General features: G+C 40.0%; 2 protein-coding genes across 9 annotated transcripts in view; one reads left to right on the top strand and one right to left on the bottom strand.

The window, feature by feature from the left end:
- The window catches only part of VEPH1 (ventricular zone expressed PH domain containing 1), a 147,631-nt gene that overhangs the window by 84,720 nt on the left and 39,646 nt on the right, over positions 1 to 23,265 (bottom strand). For all 8 annotated transcript variants that reach the window (XR_010590589.1, XM_005286984.5, XM_024102548.3 and 5 more), the window contains 2 exons: positions 12,946 to 13,112; positions 10,039 to 10,248 (listed from right to left, as the gene is read on the bottom strand). Coding sequence is in view for 7 of the 8 variants with exons in the window: in XM_005286984.5 (XP_005287041.1) it covers positions 10,039 to 10,248; positions 12,946 to 13,112 (377 nt within the window). In the remaining variant the exon portion in view is untranslated. The remainder of the gene's footprint in view (positions 1 to 10,038; positions 10,249 to 12,945; positions 13,113 to 23,265) is intronic.
- Positions 16,175 to 22,846, top strand: PTX3 (pentraxin 3). Its single transcript, XM_005286982.5, has 3 exons — positions 16,175 to 16,474; positions 16,926 to 17,456; positions 21,548 to 22,846. Exons 1-3 carry the CDS (start codon positions 16,330 to 16,332, stop codon positions 22,162 to 22,164), a joined length of 1,293 nt encoding a protein of 430 aa, XP_005287039.2. The 5' UTR covers positions 16,175 to 16,329; the 3' UTR covers positions 22,165 to 22,846.

Here is a 23,265-nt window from a genome sequence, read left to right as displayed (position 1 = left end):
GGAATCAAGCAGGATCAGGAAACTAGAAAAGAAACCCAGAGTAACTCCAGATTTACATTGGTGAGCTGAAAACAGTATTGGCTCAAAACACTCAGCACTTGTAGGATTCCTAAAAATGTCCAATTGACTATCCAGCCCAAACTGGAGATGCTTTACTTTTGAAAAATTGCCAATTAAGGTTCAAATTCTGCCTTCAGATTCATACATGAGGCCCCCACTAAAGTCAGTGGAATCTGTGTGTGTGAAAGGAGGGCAGACTTACATCTAAGGGATGTATTAGGCTTTTCTAGCAATATCTCATCTCTTTAGGGGTTCTATCTAAACTATCTGGGTACTGAATACATTTTAGTACAGCACAAGAAGTTGCTTCCAGAAGTTAGAAGGCATTACATTACTTTCTATCTACCTTTACAGTCTATACCCAAAAAGGGCCAAATCCTGAAATCCTTGCCCACTCATTCAAATAAACCTCCCAAAGGAAGGAACTAGGAGTAAACAAATAACGACTTCAGGATTTGGATCAGGACAATTAATAGTAAAAATAACCTTAAGCAAGCTGCCTTCAACTCCCAATAAACGGTAAACAAATAGCAAAATGCTGACAATACCTTTGTTATTCCAATTTCTCACCTATTTTCTTCATGTGGTATTTCTGGGGTTGACCCTCCTCTAAATTTAACTGGCCTATGCAAATGGCATATCTGTAACAAAGCTCCATTTCAAGCTATTTTATATAAAAAAGGTGAAAAATCACAAAAGAGCCATATTTAGAATGACTCTCAGGACACACAATATTTGCACCACCAAGATGAGCTGCAAGATAAGAAGGGGTCATCAGTACATGTACGTGGGTATCATAGAATCAGAGAATATCAGGGTTGGAAGAGATCTCAGGAGGTCATCTAGTCCAACCCCCTGCTCAAAGCAGGACCTAATCCCAACTAAATCATCCCAGCCAGGGCTTTGTCAAGCCTGACCTTAAAAACCTCTAAGGAAGGAGATTCCACCACCTCCCTAGGTAACCCATTCCAGTGCTTCACCACCCTCCTAGTGAAAAAGGTTTTCCTAATATCCAATCTAAACCTCCCACACTGCAACTTGAGACCATTACTCCTTGTTCTGTCATCTGCTACCACTGAGAACAGTCTAGATCCATCCTCTTTTGAACCCCCTTTCAGGTAGTTGAAAGCAGCTATCAAATCCCCCCTCATTCTTCTCTTCCGCAGACTAAACAATCCCAGTTCCCTCAGCCTCTCCTCATAACTCATGTGCTCCAGCCCCCTAATCATTTTTGTTGCCCTCCGCTGTACTCTTTCCAATTTTTCCACATTCTTCTTGTAGTGTGGGGCCCAAAACTGGACACAGTACTCCAGGTGAGGCCTCACCAATGTCGAATAGAGGGGAACTCCGCTGTACTCTTTCCAATTTATCCTTCTTATAGTCCTGATCACTTTCCTTTCCTCTAAGTGCATCAGAATTGATTCCTTGAGGACCTGCTCCATGATTTTTCCAGGGACTTAGGTGAGGCTGACTGACCTGTAGTTCCCCGGATCCTCCTTCTTCCCTTTTTTAAAGATGGGCACTATTTTAGCCTTTTTCCAGTCATCCAGGACCTCCCCCAATTGCCTTGAGTTTTCAAAGATAATGGCCAATGGATCTGCAATCACATCCACTAACTACTTTAGCACCCTCGGATGCAGAGCATCCAGCCCCATGGACTTGTGCTCGTCCAGCTTTTCAAAATAGTCCTGAACCACTTCTTTCTCCACAGAGGGCTGGTCACTTCCTCCCCATGCTGTGCTGCCCAGTGCAGTAGTCTGGGAGCTGACCTTGTTCGTGAAGACAGAGGCAAAAAAAGCATTGAGTACATTAGCTTTTTCCACATTCTCTGTCACTAGGTTGCCTCCCTCATTCAGTAAGGGGCCCCCACTTTCCTTGACCTTCTTCTTGTTGCTAACATACCTGAAGAAACCCTTCTTGTTACTCCTAACGTCTCTTCCTAGCTGCAACTCCAAGTGTGATTTGGCCTTCTTGATTTCACTCCTGCATGCCTGAGCAATATTTTTATACTCCTCCCTGGTCATTTGTCCAATCTTCCACTTCTTGTAAGCTTCTTTTTTGTGTTTAAGATCAGCAAGGATTTCACTGTTAAGCCAAGCTGGTCACCTGCCATATATACTATTCTTTCTACACATCAGGATGGTTTGTTCCTGCAACCTCAATAAGGATTCTTTAAAATACAGCCAGCTCTCCTGGACTCCTTTCCCTCTCATGTTATTCTCCCAGGGGATCCTGCCCATCAGTTCCCTGAGGCAGTAAAAGTCTGCTTTTCTGAAATCCAGGGTCTGTATTTTGCTGCTCTCTTTTCTTCCTTGTGTCAGGATCCTGAACTCGACCATCTCATGGTCACTGCCTCCCAGGTTCCCATCCACTTTTGCTTCCCCTACTAATTCTTCCCTGTTTGTGAGCAGCAGGTCAAGAAGATCTCTGCCCCTAGTTGGTTTCTCAGCACATACACCAGGAAATTGTCCCCTACACATTCCAAAAACTTCCTGGATTGTCTGTGCACCGCTGTATTGCTCTCCTGGCAGATATCGGGGTAATTGAAGTCTCCCATGAGAACCAGGGCCTGTGATCTAGTAACTTCTGTTAGTTGCTGGAAGAAAGCCTCGTCCACCTCATCCCCCTGGTCTGGTGGTCTATAGCAGACTCCCACCACGACGTCACCCTTGTTGCTCACATTTCAAAACTTAATCCAGAGACTCTCAGAGTAGTACTCAAGGGAGTAGTTGTTCTATTGCTTATACATCTCTGCTGCAAACCCCATCAAAATAAATTAGGCTATTTCCTTTGGTCAGTTGCTGCAATGTTTATGGCTATACAACTATGCTTGCACGAGATTATTACTTTTATTATTTTTCCTGGGTGCACTAATTATTCATTTTCTAAATACTTGACATCTGTTCAGCTTTTATGATGCCAGCTGTGTGTCTGCTTATTTTATCTTTAGTTGATTTGCTGCACTGTCGTAAATAACATCCGAAGGTTATAAGTGAGTGAAATTTTTGAAGGATTCAAAGAAATGAATTTTTTTTCCAGAAGTCTATCTACAGCTGAGAAACAGGCAGCTTCGGGGGCTCTGCAGACACCAAAACAGCACCACCGCCTCTGCCTGCTCAATATGGGGCGAGGGCAGAACCTCTGAAGAGAGCTAATGCGCTATTTTAACAAAACCTTGGGAAGAAAACTGGAGCATGAGCTGAGGACCACCGTGTTATTATGGGAGACTATGAAAAAAAAAAGTTCCCCTATGAACAGCACAAAATACCTCCCCAAAGCTTTCAAAACCTGCTTAACCCCCTAAGAGGGATCTTGTATACAGACCCCACCCCACCCTACATGGCAACATATTACACTGTTACTAAAATACCACCTTGGCCCACTTTTTTTCCTTTTTAAAAATCAGGGCTAAATGTCACATTTTAGGTTGCATGCACTAATTATACCAGGCAGAATGATACTACTGGGATGCTGTGACTAACAGAGCCCAGAACCAAAACTTTCAGGAATAACATTAGTAATTGTATATTTTACCCCCACGCCCAGAATTCAGGAACACTCAAACTTCCAATAACAACATGCAATGCACCGTTTGGGCAAAAACCAAGGGGTAGATTCTGTGCAGTACAGAACGTACAGGTCAGGAGGTGAAGGGTGAAGGTAGCTTTAAGTCACCCTTGCAGCCTCCTAAGTCTAAGCTACTCCCACAGCTGCAGGCCCCAGACATAATTTAGACAGACTTGAAGGCCTAAGTTAGAGTAATCTCCTGAGGCTGTGCCGCATCTCGATAGTGTTCATCTCCACCCCCCCCCTCCTGCCCCCAACCCCACCCTGGACGTGCTGCTTCCAAATCGGACACACCAGTGGTTGTAGGGGAGTCCTTGAAGGACAGCCTGTAGCTATCCTCCTTACTTCCTACACCAAGGAATTGTTCCCTGACCAGAAGCAGGGTGTGTAGGACCCCGTATGCCACTCTGGCCCCTCTTCCCAGCAAAAAGTAGCCAGAGCAGGAATGAGAGTCTGACTCTAAGCATGGACAACATCAGACCAAAGAACTGAAGCTGGATGTTTCAGAAGGTTGTAAGTGTGTGTAACCAGGCGGCAGATACTGGCAAATTGTTTGCGAGCCTCAACAATGCTCCATCTGGCCTGAGAACAATATGAAATACATGAGTGAACCACAATGTGGTTCAGAGAAGAGTCAGTAAGTAAAGCTAAATAAGCGGGGCACACAGACAGGTCCAAAGCACATTCCTCTTCCTGTCTGTACTGTTCCTAACCCAGTTAGTCATTTGGATCAGGGTAGACAACTTCCATTACCTAGGACAGCGGTTCTCAAACTTTACCAACCCAAGGACCCCCATTCTGATTTAATTTTTTCCCCAGACCCCCAAGGTCCACGCTCAGCCCCAGGCCCCACCCCCACTCCACTCCTTCCCCCAAGGCTCCACTCCCGCCCCACCTCTGCCCCGCTCCACACCTACCCCGCCTCTTCCCTCCCACAGCTGTTCCCCAGTGTGCAGGAGGCACTGAGAGGGAAGGGGAGGAGTTGATCAGCGGGGCCCTGTTTGAGAAATGCTGACCCAGGACATTTTTTAGAAAGCGAAAAAAGGGGAGAGGAGTTGCTTGACCATTTTGGAAAGTTCACCTTTGCTTGTTGCTTCTATAAATGTTTTTCAATATCTAGTGAAAGGTCTGCCAGATGTCACTGGAACAGGACAAACAAGTCAAATTTATGTTATCCCTTCAAATATTCAGTGTTCATCGCTACATAGCCAGACTGTAACTAAACACTACACTAAGTCAGCATGTTACAGCTAGTTAGAAAACAAGACATATGACACAGGAAATAACTTCAGTTACTAAACACTTACAGAAGATAAGTTCAGAGGAAATACACCACAGGTATATGGCTCAGGCTGAGACAGAAGAGAGTTTGGTAGCTACACCTCTACATATAACGTCAGATGAAATATATAGGAAAAATACTCAGCAAATTGTTTCTTTGTAAACTGATTTATTACTGTTTAATATTTCAGTCTCTGGTTGAGATGCAAAATCCATCTAGACCATTACTCCCGTATACTTGGTATTGGTATAAATCAACTGAAGTGCCAATGTACTGATTAAGAGGCTGTAGCAGAATGCAGCAGAAAAGTGGTTAAAGCAATACACATCAATTGGGATCTGTGACTCTCTCAAATGGGAGAAAGATGGTCTAATGGTCTAAATATAGAACCTGAATCAAATGCCTCAGTTCTAATTACAGCTCTGCCACTATCAGGTTTAATTAGTTAGAAATTGTAAAGCTTTTGTGTGATGTGAGCTGCTAAGCATTGTTCGTAGAAATGAACAGATGCTGCACGGGATTGGTCAATAGCAATTGCTGGGGAAGGTTAATTTTACTAGGTTCCCTAACCATCCTGAAAGGCAGCAACAAGCTAATTTTGGCTCACTCTGCCCTGCTAGCCTGGGTTTTTGACACTAATGGCAGATAAACTTGCTGAGCTGAAACAGAGGTCTGATTTAATTCTCATAAGATTTATTTAATTAGCTCTAAATGGCCCAAGCTCTAGTAGAAATAGTAAACATGATTTCTTCTTGTGCTCTTTCCACCACTGTGAGCAGACAGCAGCTATTGCCTGTCTGTTGTGGCACTATATACGGCATATCAAGAGCCAAAAGACGGAATTTGCCTTATTGCAACAAGTGAAATCAAACAAAAAAAAATGGCTTTTGCTTGTATATTTCACTCAGTTTATTATTAAACAAAAGTGACATCCTTAGACTAGAAATGCTCATGGGGATGGTATATACACCACTTGCTGCCCCTCCCCTCCCCACCAGTGCATTCTAAAAAAGTCATCCATTGATTTTCAAGTACAGCTAGTTATACTGACACTTAAGCAAGGTACAAACAATTACTTGGAGCCTAGACTTTTGGGGCCCCTGCAGTCTGCACTGATTTATCAGCCCTTGCATGCTTAATCTCCCCATCAACCAACTGGACTGTAGAGGAAGAATCACACTTCCAACCCCTGAACTCATCCCCTGAACCAGAATCCAACTGGTCACATCCCAATTTCCTCCTTCCTCTGCATCAGACTCTCACTTTAAATAAAAGCAACTACCTAACCTAAGTTTATGGGAATGACAATTCCCCATCCATCAAAACAGTTGCATGAAGGAGCATTTTCCCATAAATGTCACTACATTCCTGATGTGTTCTTATCTCATCAATTTATCCTTTGCAACACTAGTGATGGACACAACATAGCTAGATATAACTCGAGTCTGTCTGAAGTACACCAGGGCAGGCAATGTACAGTATAAGAGAGTCTCTGTTGGGTTAAGCCAGCTGAACTGCGCCTTCATCTTGATGGCTGATCATTTATCAGAGCTTGCAGTCTTCCCTTCTAGTTCCCCCTATGGCTCCTTCCTCATCAAATATATTTATTACTTCTATGTGCTGATGTCTGTCAGTGAGCTGTGTGACAAGCTGCAGAACACAGAGGCACAGTGATGCCTCATGATACAAAATAAATATTTGGGATGAAGGAAGATGGGTGCTAGGAGAAAGAGTATTTACTCCAGAGATTCTTTGTAGATCAATATCACTATTTAGGACGCTGGATATCATCTGTAGCTAAGCAAATGAAGATAATGATAACAATAATCAAATGTCATGTTTCCAGGCATAACCTAAGTACCTGTGTGGGGTCAGGAAGTTTGTTTGTTTGTGTTTGTGTTTGATTTGTTTGTTTGTTTGGGGAGTGGGGGAGCACATGGTTTCAGTACTTTAAGATATCTTTTTTCACCTTCCTTGGACATATTCACTATTAGTCTCTACTGGTTGCAGGGTAGAGGACAAGATGAACCAAAGGCCTGGAAGTTAGGACCCTAAATACTTTTGTGGATGTGGCCCAAGGTCTGATCCAGGAAGGCAAATCTTATGGTAAATTCCTAATTTAAGAATTTAAGAAGCACCTGTATGCAGGACATTTATATTCTGTCTACTACTGGCAAGTGGCTGAATAGTCTAACTGCATCTTTTATTTAAATCAGGTAGTCACTGAAGAACATGCTGGAAGCAGCAGTCACATTAGGAAACTCACTTGGTGCTCAAGTGTGACACAATAGCAAAAGTTCCGTTTGTGCAATCTGTTTCCATATGTTCCTTTTCCTGACTCATCTGCATTTATGCACCCAATATAGTCCGCATTAAGTTTCAATTCCTGAGACAGAATTCTCTATAGTGGAGTTACTTTAATGTCTTTCCATATATTTGACCTCAGGGAATCAATTCTATCACAGAAATTATTCAGAAATATGAGTTTCTGTTAATATAATTTATATATTTTACTTTTTTGACTCTGCAATCCAGTTGCAGGCAAAACTTATGGGAGGAGCTGCAGGACTGGGCCTAAGCCCAAGATGAATCACTGAAATAAACAATGATCTTTTAGCTGAAGAAAGAAAACTAAATGTTGAGTTACATTTTTAGAAAAATGAATGCTGTTGTCTCAGGAGCAAAATACCATTATGCTGATACTTTAATAGACAATTTGAAAATAAACTTCAATAAAGGATTTTAAAACATTTAAGTTGTTACTTGATATTCCAAAGTTATTCTACTTCTAATCTATACAGAGAGGGTCAGTTCCTGTAGCTCTTACTCAGACAAAGTCCAGTTGACTTCAATGGGAGTTCTGCCTGAGTGATCTCTGGGCAGGATGTGAGAGGAGACTGTAGGATTTATCCCTTACTGGAATAAACTAATCAGGTTATTGTAACATAGGTACCACTTTTATGTTTCTGAAAATGTTTACATTTACTATATTCCACGTATGTTCTATTTATAATCAAATTCTGTCACAAATCTAAAAATCTGAATCATTTACCATAAGCTGTTTGAATTCAGCACAACTTTAATTTTGATTTTACGGGCTATTGATTTGAAACAGAAGGAAATGTCTATTAGTAATTGTGAATGACACATAAAGCATATTCACAGGAATGAATATAAAACCTCATTAGAATTTATGACATGCCATGTTTCTATCTAATGGGCTCAGTGTCCTCAGAACACACCATGTCTTCTGACTAGAGAGTACTTTGCGGGTTTCCAGTGTTAATCTCAGCGAGGGTTATATTTCTTAGTACTTGCAGATATCAACAAAGTAGAAGAGCTTGTGCAGCATACGGAGTTGACAGTCACTCCACTATAAATCTAAAGATGGACTATGACACAGATATTACAGAGTGATTGAACATACTACAGTGCTCTCCTTGACAAAACCCTATATAGTTAGTGATTTAGGGCATTTAAAACAGAAAACAGAGTGTGTGAGAGTGATGTTACCCTCTATTGGTTGAACCACCAAGAAGATACAGGATCTACTACTACTGTTAATTAGATACCTATCATTTAGGAGTGGAAGGACAGGGGTTCAGCCTCCATCCTCAAAGAGAGTATGTATGAAAGAGGTTTATGTACTATAGTTATGTCTGTAGTATATGGATTAGTTAAACATGCAGTAATTTATTCACTATTTGCTAATTGTGGTCTCCATTTAGAAAGACATCAAGATTTCACATTAGTGAGTAAAACACTAAAATGGGTAGTCTTACTGGTGCAAGTTATTAGCATGATATGCAAATTTATTATTCAGCCATGCACCTCCCAGTAGCATCGTGAGCCTAGATCCTTTGGCAGCATGCTGCAAGATTACTCAAAGGAGTGGGGCCCTGTAAAAAAAAATTCAACCATGCTCACTCAGGCAGGCTGCCAGGAGAGAGGTGATACGTACTGAATTAGAGTGGCCACAGCATTAAAAAGTCAACTCTTACCCTCCACCCCTACCCCGGCGGTATTAGAGATACTGACACTTTTGTCTGTACTTAAAAAAGCAAATGAGCTGGCAACTATAGCTAATGAATGACATTTGATGGCAGCCACTGTACCTTGTGCTATCACATGATGGTCACAAAGGAACTCCTTTAGATCTGCAAGCATACCATATAATACAATCCTCCCATCCAAACTTTTGTGAACCTTTCTATTATACAGAGTTAAAAGACAGTATACAGAGTTGGAGTTTCCAGAATGTGTTCCCACTAATTGACTTTTTATATGTAATAATCCCATTGGTCCAGATTCTGATCCCAGTTACACCAGTGTAAATCTAGAGTAACTCCATAATGTCCATGTAGTCATTCCAGATTTACACTGGTGTTCCTGAGATGAGACTGTGGTCCATCGTCCTCAGGGAAGTTTCAGTTTAAGGACGTGTGCAAAGAATATCCAATTAACTATGGACCCAAAGCCAAATATTTGGATTATGTTATCCAAATAAGTTCATATTTCACTGCCTTATTAAAACAACATTGGGGACTGTTTATTTGTTTCTTAAATTTAACAACATACAAAGGCTGCAGATTTCCTCCTCCCCCCAAATGCTCTGACTTTAATTTAAAAAGTAGATATTGTAGTCTCACATGGCTTTGTTATCTAAATGATGATCTTTTCGTGTTGTTATATAGAAGTTTTAAAGAATGACTTAAGACGAGAACAACTCCAGAACCCATAAACAGAAAAGGAGACATACTGCATCTGATGCATGGTCCTAATTCTTCTTTAGATCTTTATCTTTCCCTACCCCCGTCCAGTAATCTTTTGTGGAAAATTGCCCACTTCCACACGAATTCATGTCTCCCTTCTTCAGGACCCAGTACTGCATCTATATTCCTTCAGATGGCACCCAGATTGAGCTCTTTTGCTATCGGCTTGCCTATCCACCCTAATGTTATACTTGTGACATACTGTCTTATATGTACTTGGCCGTAATATTGTGAGTGTGTACAAATTGGGAGGCTTGGTTGCAAGTCCAGAAGGTACTGAATGGGGCCTCTCATCTTTTGCTTAGGGCCCAGCAAACAAAGGGAGGAAAACATGTTTTTAAAAAATTAGTCATTTACCTCATCAACGTGCCCAACAGCTCCATAGATCTTTGCGGTTTGTCCAATCAGGCTTGGAAAACTCTCACCAATCTCTTTCAGCATTGGAAGAAAACTGGTCATGGCTACCGGTTCATAGCCTGATATTTCTATCAGTATATTTAGGATAATGTCATTATGGTTAGGGTCTCGTAAGTGACCAATTAGGAAAGGGATACATTCTTTTAGCACCTATAAAATAAAAAGGAAAAATGAATCAGAAATATATTGGTAATGGAGCCAAGACAAGTACTGCATATGGCAGTGATAAAAGAGCAATTAGATTTTGATTTTGAACTATGCCAATCCATTTTTGTAATATTAAAGATTTTCCACTGGTGACAATCTTCGCATAGAGCTGCCACTGAGGTCAAGGGGAGTTCAGTTCCACACATGGAACAAGTGTGGACTTTGCCTTAAGTTCTACATGCATAAATGCACCATTTCATAATTAAGGAAATACTTAACTGTTGAAAACCAAAACTTTCTCCTTTTGATTTGTACTTGACTAATGCTATGTTTTATTGATTAAAACAATCTGTGAATGAATCTCCCCAATGATGCAGTAAATTAAGGATTAGTAGAAATTCTTGCTTTCCCAAGAGACTGACTAAAACCCCAGGACTAGTGGCTGAAACAAAGACAGGAATAAGGGGCAAGATCCTCATCTGGTGTGAAATGATGTAGCTCCATTGATCTCAGTGTAGCTACAGCAATTTACAGCAGCTGAGGATCTGGTCCTTAAAACTGAACGATCCAGTAAGCAGTACACAGTATGGTCAGCTACAGCAGCGTCAATACTCCAGTATGTGCATGTTACTGAGAGACTATTAAGTGTCTATCTATATATCCAAGTCAGAGTGACTGTTGTCATATAGTTTATGTGATCACACGCTACTATTGTAATACATGTATGTGATGAGAAGTAAATGTTGAATGTGACTGTGTCACTGTTCCATGAACTCTGGAGAGTTACTGCTCAAAATAAGGAAAAACCAATACTCTGTCAGCATAATGAAGATGTGCTGACAGTATAAACTGTTAGTAATAATAAATAATACTTAGCACTTATGTAATGTGGCATAGCTTCAAAGCACTGTAGAAATATGCAGTAGTTTAAAGATGGCCCTGGTCAAGCATAAAGATTTGTATGGATCCGGATTGGGTAATAAAGGCATGATCCTAAGTCCACTGAATTTATTGGGAGTCTTTCCACCATCTTCAATGAACATTGGATCAGGTTTTTAAAGTATATTTGTATATTCCTTGGTTTAGGCATTCTCTTTTCACAATGGCTCATCCCATTTTTACTAGGAAGTGCATGACTCAAAAAGCAATATAGCACATAGCAATGACAGTATGAATCATGTGAGGAAAGTATTTTGACCCACAAGCAATGGTAAAATGGGGCCCATCTGACTGAAAAGTATCATGTTCTCAAAGGGAGTTACATTTCCTCTGTAACTGTATATTTATTATATGGTTTCCTTGGCTACTGTGGGGGGCGGTATTAAACTACTGTTGATTTTTAAGAAGATTTATTAAATGTGTGCTCTGTAAAGTAGCCAGCATTGTACCCACTTCTAATGTTCTGTGCCTTATAAGTGTCATGCTTGTGTAAGTAGGTGTATCATTTTCAAAGCACAACATCTTTCGCTCTAGTTACACTTTTGCTCTCTCATATTCTGGCACTAGTTCATTTTAACTTAACTTCAAAGATTGTTTAAGCCTTTTTAGTACATCCTTATCTTCAAAAAGGAAATGTAATGATAAGAAACAATACATAACTGGCAAAGGAATAACCAAAAGTGGTAGGAAATTTTAAGCTAAAATGAGCTGAGTCAGGGTGGATAGTCTCCCATTTTAGATCCTTCATCCCTGGCCAGATAACAGTGCCAGCTTTAAATACCCCCAATAAATCTTATCTGACAGCCTCAGGCAGCCTGTACAGATTAGCTGAGTACATTAAACTTCCATGTATTAAATTACAGTAATTAAAGAACATTTGCGAAAATCTGGCTCGTCGAAGATTTTTTGCAAATATGTAGTGTATATAGCAGCACACCGTATGTAAAATAGTGACATTCCATTCCCTAACTCAGTAAAAATGTCAGCACTCTGAACATTTTCCTGACGATCTGACCATCTCTTTAGCAGAGCTGAGCAAATAACTGGCAAGAAGTAATTTATTTGACAAATTCAGTGTCCTTTTCTTCTTGCAGAATATCCATGGGAAGATAGTAATTTCCTTGCATTTTTTCAACCAGCGTCTTGTAAATTTACTACATGTATTGATCATAAATATTCAAAATTTGAGCTGTGTTGCTTAGTTGTAATTGGTTGAATAAGCTGCCTGGTGGGGTTCCTTGCCTGTCTGACTGAGTGAACAAACACGTCCAGCACACAAATTTATCCATTTGAATGTAAAGTTCAATTTTCACAAATATTCACTCAGATCACTAACGTGTGCTTTCCAGCAGCATTTTTGTAGGTAAACCCTCTACTGCTCAAATGTTTGCAGAGAGCAAACACAAAAGAGAGTGTGGCTGAAGCAAATTCATTCACCAAATCCAACAAGTAGTTGGACAAAATGTTTGCAGTATTGTTTGAGCTTTAGTCCTGTCTAATAGATTTTCAGTGAGGGAGTCACAAACAGGTCTAGCAGGGTCAGGATCACCTTCTCTTTCTTTATGGCTACTTGCAGGAAGTCCCGAAACCTTTTCTATTGTAACATGGGAGCCTTCTGGTATGTGAAAGATTGAGAACCACTGACCTGGTATGTGCAGTACATGGGACACTTTACTGTACTGTCAGGATGTTCTGAACAACATAAACTCTCCAAAGAGAATAACCTTATTCCACTGGCAATGTCTGGTATTATACATTTACCTCAGGTTGCTTTCTCCTTGCCACTATCTGAAATAGCCTTAGAAGGTGGTGTTGTTCTGCTTGCTCCAGCTGAGACATCAGTGTCACCAGCTCCATCAGATGGTTGTTAATTGGCTGTGGCTGCTTTTCATACACAGAAGGCAACACGCGCAGCAACATGGAATTTCCTGTTAACAGAGTGAAAATAGAGTAATCCCAAGAAATGTGTTTCAAAGCTTTATCTGCCATCTTGGCATTTCTGATACCAACATCCCTATAGCTAGATACCTCCATACAGGTGCGGCATGTTAACAACTTTGAATTTCTGAGAATCATGGGGAATATAGAAAAACAAAAAGTCCACAGATGTACAACATGTATATTAGACCAAGAAACCAGAGAACAAATTACTGAAGGAGGAATTTCACTAAGTGAAGCAATATGGGGAAAATAGAAAACATTTCCTATTAATCATTATTTACAGCCTTGAGTACAATGTAAATGAAGGCTAGCTCATGAGATTTCAGATTTGAGTGATATTTAACTGAGACTTAAAAGACAGAGTAAGTGTAGTTTTAAATGAATCTGAAAAGGACAACAGAATGCACAGTAACTATTTTTTCTTGTTTGCTGAGAATAAAAGGCTAAAATGAAACAACCAACATATGGAAACAGTATTTGGTTATTTAAAGAAGTAAACGAGCATGAAGGTGAATTTGAACATAAGTGGTTAGGGTACCATTTCCAAGAGTCAAAGGGAAGAGATGAGAGAGTCAATCAGAGAGAGACATGCAAAATACTCTGACACATTTCCTAGTGTTTGAAGATGTGCCTGCACAATTTAATTTGAAACCAAGTCTCATATAGAAATGTATAACATAACAAGCTATACATGCCTGTCTTGGAATGTTTAAGTTACATTTGCACAACATATGGAAAACATCTGCCTATCACTATGTAGTATGGATCCACTCTCTAAATCCTTTAAAGTACTTAAAGTCTCTGTGGATTTGGTTTCCAATAGGAACTGGCATATTGGCCTCCTGCTTTTTCTCCCATTTTAATTTGTGCTTTGTAGCTATGGAAGATAAACAGGCCACTCACTGGATAGTAGAAATGGTTCATATGTGTTAGCTGAAAAGCCAGCAGTTAATACATTTTTACAACATCAAACTCATGGAAGACACAGTAAAAGCATAATCGAAAACTGACTATGAACTAAAAAATTAAAACGCAACTTTGAACAGCCTAAGGGTTATTTTTCATTGTGCCAGCTTGTAACCACCCGCAGAGGCTATTACACCTACAGGAAAAGGCAGCACTTCCAGCCATACCCCATCTGGCCCCCTACTCTGGAGAGAAGGTAGCATACAGCTAGTTACATCAGTCAGGAATTCTTGGTTCCCCATATAGGTCAGTTTTAAGAGAGCAGAACAAAGGGGACTTGGCAGGGTCTAGGATATTATCCTATAATTATTCATTTGTGGTTACTGAAGATTTCTCAACCATGATCAGAAGCTATGTGCTTTATATCCATCATATACACTAGGAAAGTGTAAATCCCAGCTTGGTATTTTCCCCTCTTCCACTCTTGTGCAGCTGGAGGGCCACCCAACTTTCACTTTCTGCACCAGAGTTTGTTTCATGTGGGCCATGCTGTAAATATAATGTTTGTTAAGCAATTTGGAACCCTTCAGGATGAAAGGTTATAAGGGACAGTCATAAGGGAAAAGTATTTGCTAATGAATTATCCCAAAGGAATTAGTAGACAGTGGGACTAGTTCAGTTTTGGGTCATTTTCTATCCACATTCTTTGTGCAAAACTCCCACAGATATTACTGCATGAGATTTTAAAAGCACCTAATTCATTTCGGAGCACAAATCCCATTGTAAATTAATGGGAGTTGTGCTCCTAAAACAACTAGGTGTTTTGAAAATTCCACCCAGCTGGACTTGCACTGTAGATTAAGGGCCACATATGGCTTCTTTATTCTGTAACAGTCACACAGCTCAATACCAGACAATAAGAGCTACATTGAAAGGTGATGTATAACATTGAGGAAATTGACCATTATAGCTACAGCGGAATAGCTGGTATAACTAGGCTGTTTCCCTGTGTAGACAAGCCCTTACATGTTGGTAAGTGGGGCTAGCAGAGTTTCAATTTACATAATGATGGACCAGAAGACGACAAATTATGTTGACTTAAACTTCCCTAGATTTACCCTTGAGTTTGAAGATGAACCTACATTTTTAATGATTAGTGTAAAGGCGCGTGCCAGCCCTGTACACATTTTTGTGGCTAGGGTTGGCACTGCAGGTTACTTTCTCCCAGGTGAGCATCAAACATTCCCTGTAAAGGGAGCTGGGCAGTGAGAACCAAAAGTGACACACTAATCAAAAATAAGTGTGTTTCCTTTAATCAAGTCTCCTGGAAGGTGCACGTGTTTATTAGCAGTTCAAGTGGCCCTTAACTCTCAACTCCTGGTTTGCAAGCTCCTCAAGCAATGTCTCTGAGTCTGTTCAGGTTAGTCTTCTGGAGCCTGGGAGAGCAATCACCACCCTTGGCAAGCTGGATGACTTATGCTCCTGTTTAAACAGGTCATTACTAAAATTCATAGATTCATAGATTCTAGGACTGGAAGGGACCTCGAGAGGTCATCGAGTCCAGTCCCCTGCCCTCATGGCAGGACCAAATACTGTTTAGACCATCCCTGATAGACATTTATCTAACCTACTCTTAGGTGCTATATGAAACTTTTGGTAGCTAGGTTTCAGAGTAGCAGCCATGTTAGTCTGTATCCGCAAAAAGAACAGGAGTACTTGTGGCACCTTAGAGACTAACAACTCCCACCTTTTCATGTTCTCTGTATGTGTATATATATCTCCTCACTGTATGTTCCATTCTGTGCAAAAGGAATTTGTTAATAGGTCATCTACAGAAATCCTTCCGTTCAAAAGGGATGTAAAATAGCACAAGATAGTAAAATGATTATCCTGCTTTTATCCATCAAATTCACAGTGATTTAGTTCCCCTTGTTCTCTTCAGTCAATGCTACCACTTCATGTTACAAAAGTCTGGTCTCACAGGAAAAGTCACAGTTGCAAGAGCAGCTTTCCCCATTCTTTCCCCTCCTCTAGTTAATCCACCCACACTGTAAACTTTTAAGGTTCAACATTGTGCAACGTGCATGCCTCCCCCCTACTCCCATCCAAAAAAAATAAAAGTCAGAAGCACTCTTATTACAGCAGTGGCACTAGCGTTACTCATTCATTCAAGATCAGGAACTCCCAGAGTATTTATTAAGGGCTTTCTGTGTCAGACGCCGATAGTCTTGTCTCTGCTCAATTCCGAGAGACCTTTAACTTCAGAGGACTCAGAGACTTTTAGGAAACAGCTGGAGTATGCTGTCTCAAGAAATGCTTTCTTTGACAATTCTACTTTGTGCTTTCTGGTCTTCCTCCTCTGCTCTGAACAATGAGGACTATGATCTCATGTACCTGAATTTCGAGAATGAAATAGAAAGTATAGTTCCTGCTACTGAAGAAAGTAAGTGGATTTAAACTATTTTTGTGTTATTAAACACAAGATAGCAGTTTCTATAAAACCCAAAGAGAAGCTATTTAAATCACGCTCTTTGTTACTTAGTTCTTGTAACAGTTATTGCAAACATACCATTTTTCAGACAAAATGAAAGTGCTTTGTAAAAGCAGATTATTTAACATAGCCAAACGATGCAAATACTTTAGCATGTCCCTGCAAAATCTCTCTATACTCCTTATTTTCCAGTTCTCCCTTATAAAAGAAATGTTGGGAATGTTGCTGTGATTCTTAGAACAGCTAAATTACACATTGCCTTATTTTCTGTTTTAATTCAGAGGGAAAGCACTGGCGGTTTAGAGAGCATAGGCAATAAATGAAGAGAGATTTTATTAAATAACTCCTTTGTTTGAAAAAAATGAGTGAAGAGAAATAATAACATCTGTGTCTTGTACTTCAGCTATTTCATGTGACTGTCAGCGAGAGCACACGGAATGGGACAAACTCTTCATCATGCTTGAGAACTCGCAGATGAAAGAGAACATGTTGCTTCAGTCTATTGATGAAATCCTTAAGGTGGAACTGCAGACTCTACGAGCAGAAATGATCGAGTTTGTGGCTAACTTTGCTGGCACGTGCACCACTACCATTGAGAAAGTCACCTCCCGAGTCTTGTCACAGGTGGACCAAACACTGATGAGGAAGAGAGATCACGTTCAGGAGTCCAAGACGCTTCATGAATCTGAGCAAAGAAAGATTCTTGAAAAGCTTCTGCAGCTGACCCTCAATGTGTCTAACAGACTCACCCAGCTGGAGAGTGTTTGGCAGAGGCCAGCTAAAGTGGAGACAGGTTTTCAGCAGCAAGATAAATCGAGTTACATGGGCAGAGGGGACAATTTCACTTTGAACTCTCTGTGGGAAGAACTACAGCAAACAAGAGCTGAACTGAAAGGATCACAAAAGTGGGCAGCTCAGCACTTACTGCCAGCTGGTAAGTCTATGCCAGGTAGCATTTGTCAGAATTCTCTCTTTTAATACCCTGTCCAGAACAGCAATATTCAATACATCAGCTAAACATTCTTTTGTCAGGGCATGACAATAAAGGGACAGTTGGAAGTAAGATGTGTGTGCGGTGGGGAAACCCACCAAGCTCTCCATAAAAATAGTTGGCCAGCTTTTCAAATTTGGGGACCAAAGAAGAATCTAGTCAAAGTTACAGAGGGTCCTGTGGCACCTTTGAGACTAACAGAAGTATTGGGAGCATAAGCTTTCGTGGGTAAGAACCTCACTTCTTCAGATGCAAGAAGAAGTGAGGTTCTTACCCACGAAAGCTTATGCTCCCAATACTTCTGTTAGTCTCAAAGGTGCCACAGGACCCTCTGTTGCTTTTTACAGATTCAGACTAACACGGCTACCCCTCTGATACTAGTCAAAGTTATTATTAGAGTAAGTCTTCTCCAACTGTGATGCTGAGGCTAGGAGAGGCTTCCAGACTAAGGCTGTGACCAACGAGCAGTGGACCCATTTTAAATAGACTAACTTATGAAATCTTGATGTTTTCTTGCCCTTCACCTTCCCAGCTCCAGATTTCCACTTTAGTTCATAGAAAGCTTTCATTTGCTCCATATACTGCCAATCTTTACTTTTTTCTAATCCAACTGCTGCATCCTTCTCACCAATTCTAGCTGTGAACTGGAGCAATTGTAGACCTGAGAGAACACGGACAATGTCAATGGGCAACATCTAATCAAATGTCATGCTTCTGGGCAAACACTGATCACCTTTGGTGGGTCAGGAAGGAACAGCTTTCCCCATGTATCTTGTATATAGAGTTTTTTCCTTCTTTTGAAGTATGATATAGTGATGGCAGCTAAGGTCTGGATACCATGCTAGATGGATCATATGGACTGATCTAGTATTTCAAATCCTGTGTTCCAGGCTTTCTATACACCATTGTATGGCACCTGACTGAAATAATTAGAGAAATTTAGGGATGGAAGAATAAACCCCTATATATTAATAACTAAAGAGGTGTGTGAAAAATTACTACCAACATACCACATCTCTTTCAAATATAAAGCTCAAACTACTGAATATCTATAATTCCACCTGCAATAAATATTACCAATATAATGATTTTATGGGCCAAATTTTCCAACAAGGACAAAAGGAGCCTGGTACAAAAATGCATGCACATTGGAATCACAAAACCCCATATTTGTGTGTGCATGTGGGAAGTGTGGTGTGCAGTTACACAGTTTGTGCTAGTGAATATACAGTGATGCTGCAATGTGAGTTCTTACAAAAGTAAGTACCTTTTGTAGGCACACCTCTTACAGCTTTGAAAATGTTGCCATAAATGCAAATAGTAATTTACACCTGAACCTATTAAAATAATATTAAGACATTTTATAACCTTGAACAAAATGTATCCTATGATGGTAGACCATGAATTCAGCTTTAATTTAGAATAGCTTTGTAACCAGAAGCAGGAAAAAATAGTATATAGTATCATACTAACACATGTGGGAGGAGGGGAGAGTGACAGAGGCAAGGATTACACTGAAAGAATGCAACCAGCAATATTCCTTTTGCCTGCACAAAAATGTTGTCTTTTTCAGATTCAACAAGATGGTTACATCATTATTCAAGTCTCTTCCCCAAGCCAAACTCATACTATGAAACAAAAGTGAAACCTCTCAGTCAGTTTTCATTTTTGCATATTTGTACCAACCAGAGAGCAATATGTATTCTGACTAGCATTTAACAATCACATTCCAAGCTCAGTTCCACTGGTGTAAATCCAGAATAACTCCAGTGACTTCATTGGAATTACTCCTGAATTACATCTGTATAATTGAGGTAGACTCTGCTCTATATGTTTTTACAGAAAATATCCTAATATGATATAAAATAGAAATAATTATATATATATATACTCCATAAGTCTCTCTGGAGATCTTTTCCAAGAGAGTTTTCAGCAACTGGTTTTGATTTCTCACATCTTGAATTACTGCCAGACCTACTCTTAAGGGATTTTCTAAACACACTTTTGTTGTTCTTCCATGAAGCTGGTTTTAATTTTGTTTAGCCCTCGATAATAAAGCCAGAAAGTCTGCTAATTAAAAAGCAGTTTCAAGATAGTATTCCTAACATTTTTAAGTAGTGTCTATCCACAGTTGCCTCCCCACCATATGCCCCCCGAAAAAAAGCCAATGAAAAAAAAATTATTGTGCTGAAAGTTCAAAGAAACCAGCATATGAAATAATGCAGCAGTCTAATCCTGGAAGGCAGAAAGAGTCCTTCATTCATTAAAGCAAAGATTTTAAGACATATTTGAGGTATTTTAGCTTCTATAGCTTCTTTAAACAGGAAATGAGTCAGCTTAATTGTAGAGGGGGGCCTCTTTTACTCTAAGTCAACTGGAATATTAATGTATCATATATTAACTAGACAGCAGTATTGAGAATGTCAAATATGTTTTTATTATCATTAGTTACTTTTCTTTCTTGAATGGATTTCTGTTACTGGCCATCACTAATCTAATTTTTGTTATCAACATACTGATTATCACTGATTGGAGATGGGAGAAGAGCTTCTTAAGAAATTGATCTTTTCCGTTCATTTTATATTAATTGGTTTTGGGGACCCAATTTAGTGCAGTTGAAAGTTAATGACTAAAAGAATTAAAGCAAAGTTCAGAGCAGGCGGGCAGTTTTGGAAGTTTCTCTACATGGCTCTGCCTATGGTCCCTACACACGCCTGCCTTTCAACACCCATTGCTCCAGTCCACTCCAGCAGGGAACACCACATGTGACAAATCGCATGAAAATATTATGGTGTGGATAGAAACTCACAAGTGACTAGGATGAGCACACTGAGCTCATTGTCACTTGGGAACTAATCAGGATTTGACTCTAGTCTGAGTAGGTGAAATGTTCCTGTAATGTACTGTATGCCAGATTCTGTTCACAATTACAGCAGTGTATGTCTAGAATAACTCCTCTGGTGTCAGTGGAGTTGCTCTGGATTTACACTGATATAACTGTGTTCAGAATCTGCACAGTGGGCCTCTTTTTTCCCACTCCTTTCAGTATGCACTTTTATGCAAAAATATTAAGTAATAAGCTATAGTATTTTTTCACTTATAATTGTGTTTATCTGGGTCATAATTTCTTCATAGTATATCGTATTCAGAACATGGGAAAATTTTCAAAAGCATCTAAGTGATATAGGAGTGCAGGTCCAATTTTCAGAAGTGACTTAGGCACTTATAAGCCTAGGTCTCTTGATATCAATGGGGCATAGGCTAGTATGTCACTTAGGCACTTTCCAAAATTGTAGCCATTATCTAATATGGCAATAGACTGTATTGCTCTTTATAATACATATAGTATGTGATCATGACTATCCAATGCCTGGGTTTCACAAACTATGGAAGAAATTTCCAGCCATTCTAACTTTAAGATGAATCTGGAGAGGCCACTGAGTTCGTCCCATGCCAACAGCATGCTGTATTCCTAAGGAGAAAAGAACACTGAGGCACTGGAATAAACTGCCTCAGGAGGTTGTGGAATCATTGGAGATTTTTAAGAGCAGGTTAGACAAACACCTGTCAGGAATTGTCTAGATAATACTTAGTCCTGCCATGAGTGCAGGGGACTGGACTAGAGGACCTCTCCATGTCCCTTCCAGTCCTATGATTCTAAGGAGAAAAGAATACTGAGACTAAAAAAGAAGGACACACACGAAACAAAACGTGTCATAAACAAAGCATGTCATGGTGCAGGCATGCTGTAAATTTTTTATAGCTACTTCTTTGGGAAGACCTGTCTAATCCAAGCAATGTGATTATTTCAACCCCATGGCAATAAAATGTTCAATGCATTCATTCTATCATGTATTCCTACGACATACTGTATGGTATGGGGATTTTCAAAGGAGCCTGACTCCCTTTGGAAATCCCAGCCTAAAGAGGTAAGTTTATGTCAAGGATCCAAACTGTGAATGTACAAATACTTCACCTTTTACAAAAATTAGCTGGGGTAGAATAATATTTCTAATTCTGTTTTTTCCCCCCAGGGTGTGAAACTGCAATTTTATTCCCAATGCGTTCCAAAAAGATCTTTGGGAGCGTTCACCCAACTGCTGACATGACGCTCCAATCCTTTACTGCCTGCATTTGGGTCAAAGTGACTGAGGTGCTGGACAAAACTATAGTATTCTCCTACGGAACAAAGAGAAATCCATATGAAATTCAATTCTATCTCAGCCATGAGTCTGCAGTACTTGCTGTAGGTAGTGACCAGAACAAGTTAATTGCTCCAAACACAATTTCTCCTGGACATTGGGCTCACTTTTGTGGCACTTGGAGCTCAGACAACGGGACCATATCATTGTGGGCAAATGGGGAGCTTGTTGCTACCACCTCAGAAATAGCAGAGGCTCATATAATTCCAGATGGAGGAATTTTGCAGCTAGGCCAAGAAAAGAATGGTTGCTGTGTCGGAGGTGGTTTTGATGAAACTTTAGCCTTTTCGGGAAAACTGACTGGCTTTAATATCTGGGATAGAGTTCTCAGCAATGAAGAGATAACAGCGCGGCCTAGAGCAGAAGATTCATGTAATATCAGGGGCAATGTTGTTGGGTGGGGAGTTACAGAGATTCTGCCACATGGAGGAGCTCAATATGTTTCCTAAATACTGAGAAACTAGATCCTGAACCAAAGAATGAATTTTCATTAACAACAATATACCAATAGGTACAAACACACAGAGCCCTACAGCCCTGAGTGTTGATATTGTAGAGATTGGATTTGATCTCTGTCTGCTGTCTGGACCAAACACTGAAAAAACATGTCAGAGAATGATATTGGAAAAGCTGTTCTTAAATATAGATAAACTGCTGTCATTCCAGCTGTGTTTTCAGATTCATAGCCACTGAGAGCTACTTGTAGACACTTGAGAGCAGACTTTGGTTCTTACATTCATTGCTAAACTAAACATATGCAAACAAATGGCTGGAACTGCTTTTATAGAACTAATATAAGACGGTTGCATTTTCTGGGGTTCCCCATTTGTTGCTTTCATATTGCTAATGCCACTCTTACAGATGAGCCATCTGAGACTTATAAAGTAATGTTTGTTGTTTATTACTCTTTGTTACTGGTATGTATACTATCATAAAATAGTGCGTTGTTCGAAATATTATTTATGCTATGGATTGACCTAACGTATGCCTAGACATAGTATTCCCCATAATAATCCAGTGGTACCTTTTGAGAAGATGCAGCTGTATTATATTGTAAATGAATTTTGTAATAATTTTATTGAAATTATTTTTGTAAAGTTATCTTGTAAATAAAATACTTTATCAAACTGACACTGCCTACAATTTGTCACAAGGATGAACGCTGACAGTAATACAACAGTATTCTGTTTTTTCATCAACAGATTTGTTTTTATTCACTATGTAAAAGAGCGTACAAATATCAGCATCTCACACAAAGGGCCTGATCCTGAGAGGCCTGAGAGGTGATGAGTACTCAGGGTCTCAATGCTAAACATTTGCCCAGGCTAGATATCCCTTCCCTGAAGGTAACCAAGGGGATGGAGTCATGTTGGGGCATTTGCTCTTCCCAGGAGACCGAGGTGTCCTTAAAGGGGCAGATCCCCACTAAATCTGTGTCCAGATGGAGTTGTCCTTGTATACCTTCCCCTGGAGAAGGGGAGTGTCCAGTCTGGAGAAATCCCTAAAATAAATGAGCACCATATTCCCAATGCTGCCATTGTTAACACCCA

Source organism: Chrysemys picta, chromosome 9 (genome assembly GCF_011386835.1).
Source record: "Chrysemys picta bellii isolate R12L10 chromosome 9, ASM1138683v2, whole genome shotgun sequence".
Taxonomy (NCBI): Eukaryota; Metazoa; Chordata; order Testudines; family Emydidae; genus Chrysemys; species Chrysemys picta.
The sequence above is the reverse complement of the archived record's forward strand: the minus strand, read 5'-3'. Positions and strand labels throughout refer to the sequence as shown.

Excerpts from the sequence above, each read along its gene's own strand:
- PTX3 (XM_005286982.5), top strand. The coding sequence starts at position 16,330 with ATGCTGTCTCAAGAAATGCTTTCTTTGACAATTCTACTTTGTGCTTTC. Across the intron at positions 16,475-16,925 it reads AGTTCCTGCTACTGAAGAAA|CTATTTCATGTGACTGTCAG; the intron begins GTAAGTGGATTT and ends CTTGTACTTCAG. Across the intron at positions 17,457-21,547 it reads TCAGCACTTACTGCCAGCTG|GGTGTGAAACTGCAATTTTA; the intron begins GTAAGTCTATGC and ends TTTTCCCCCCAG.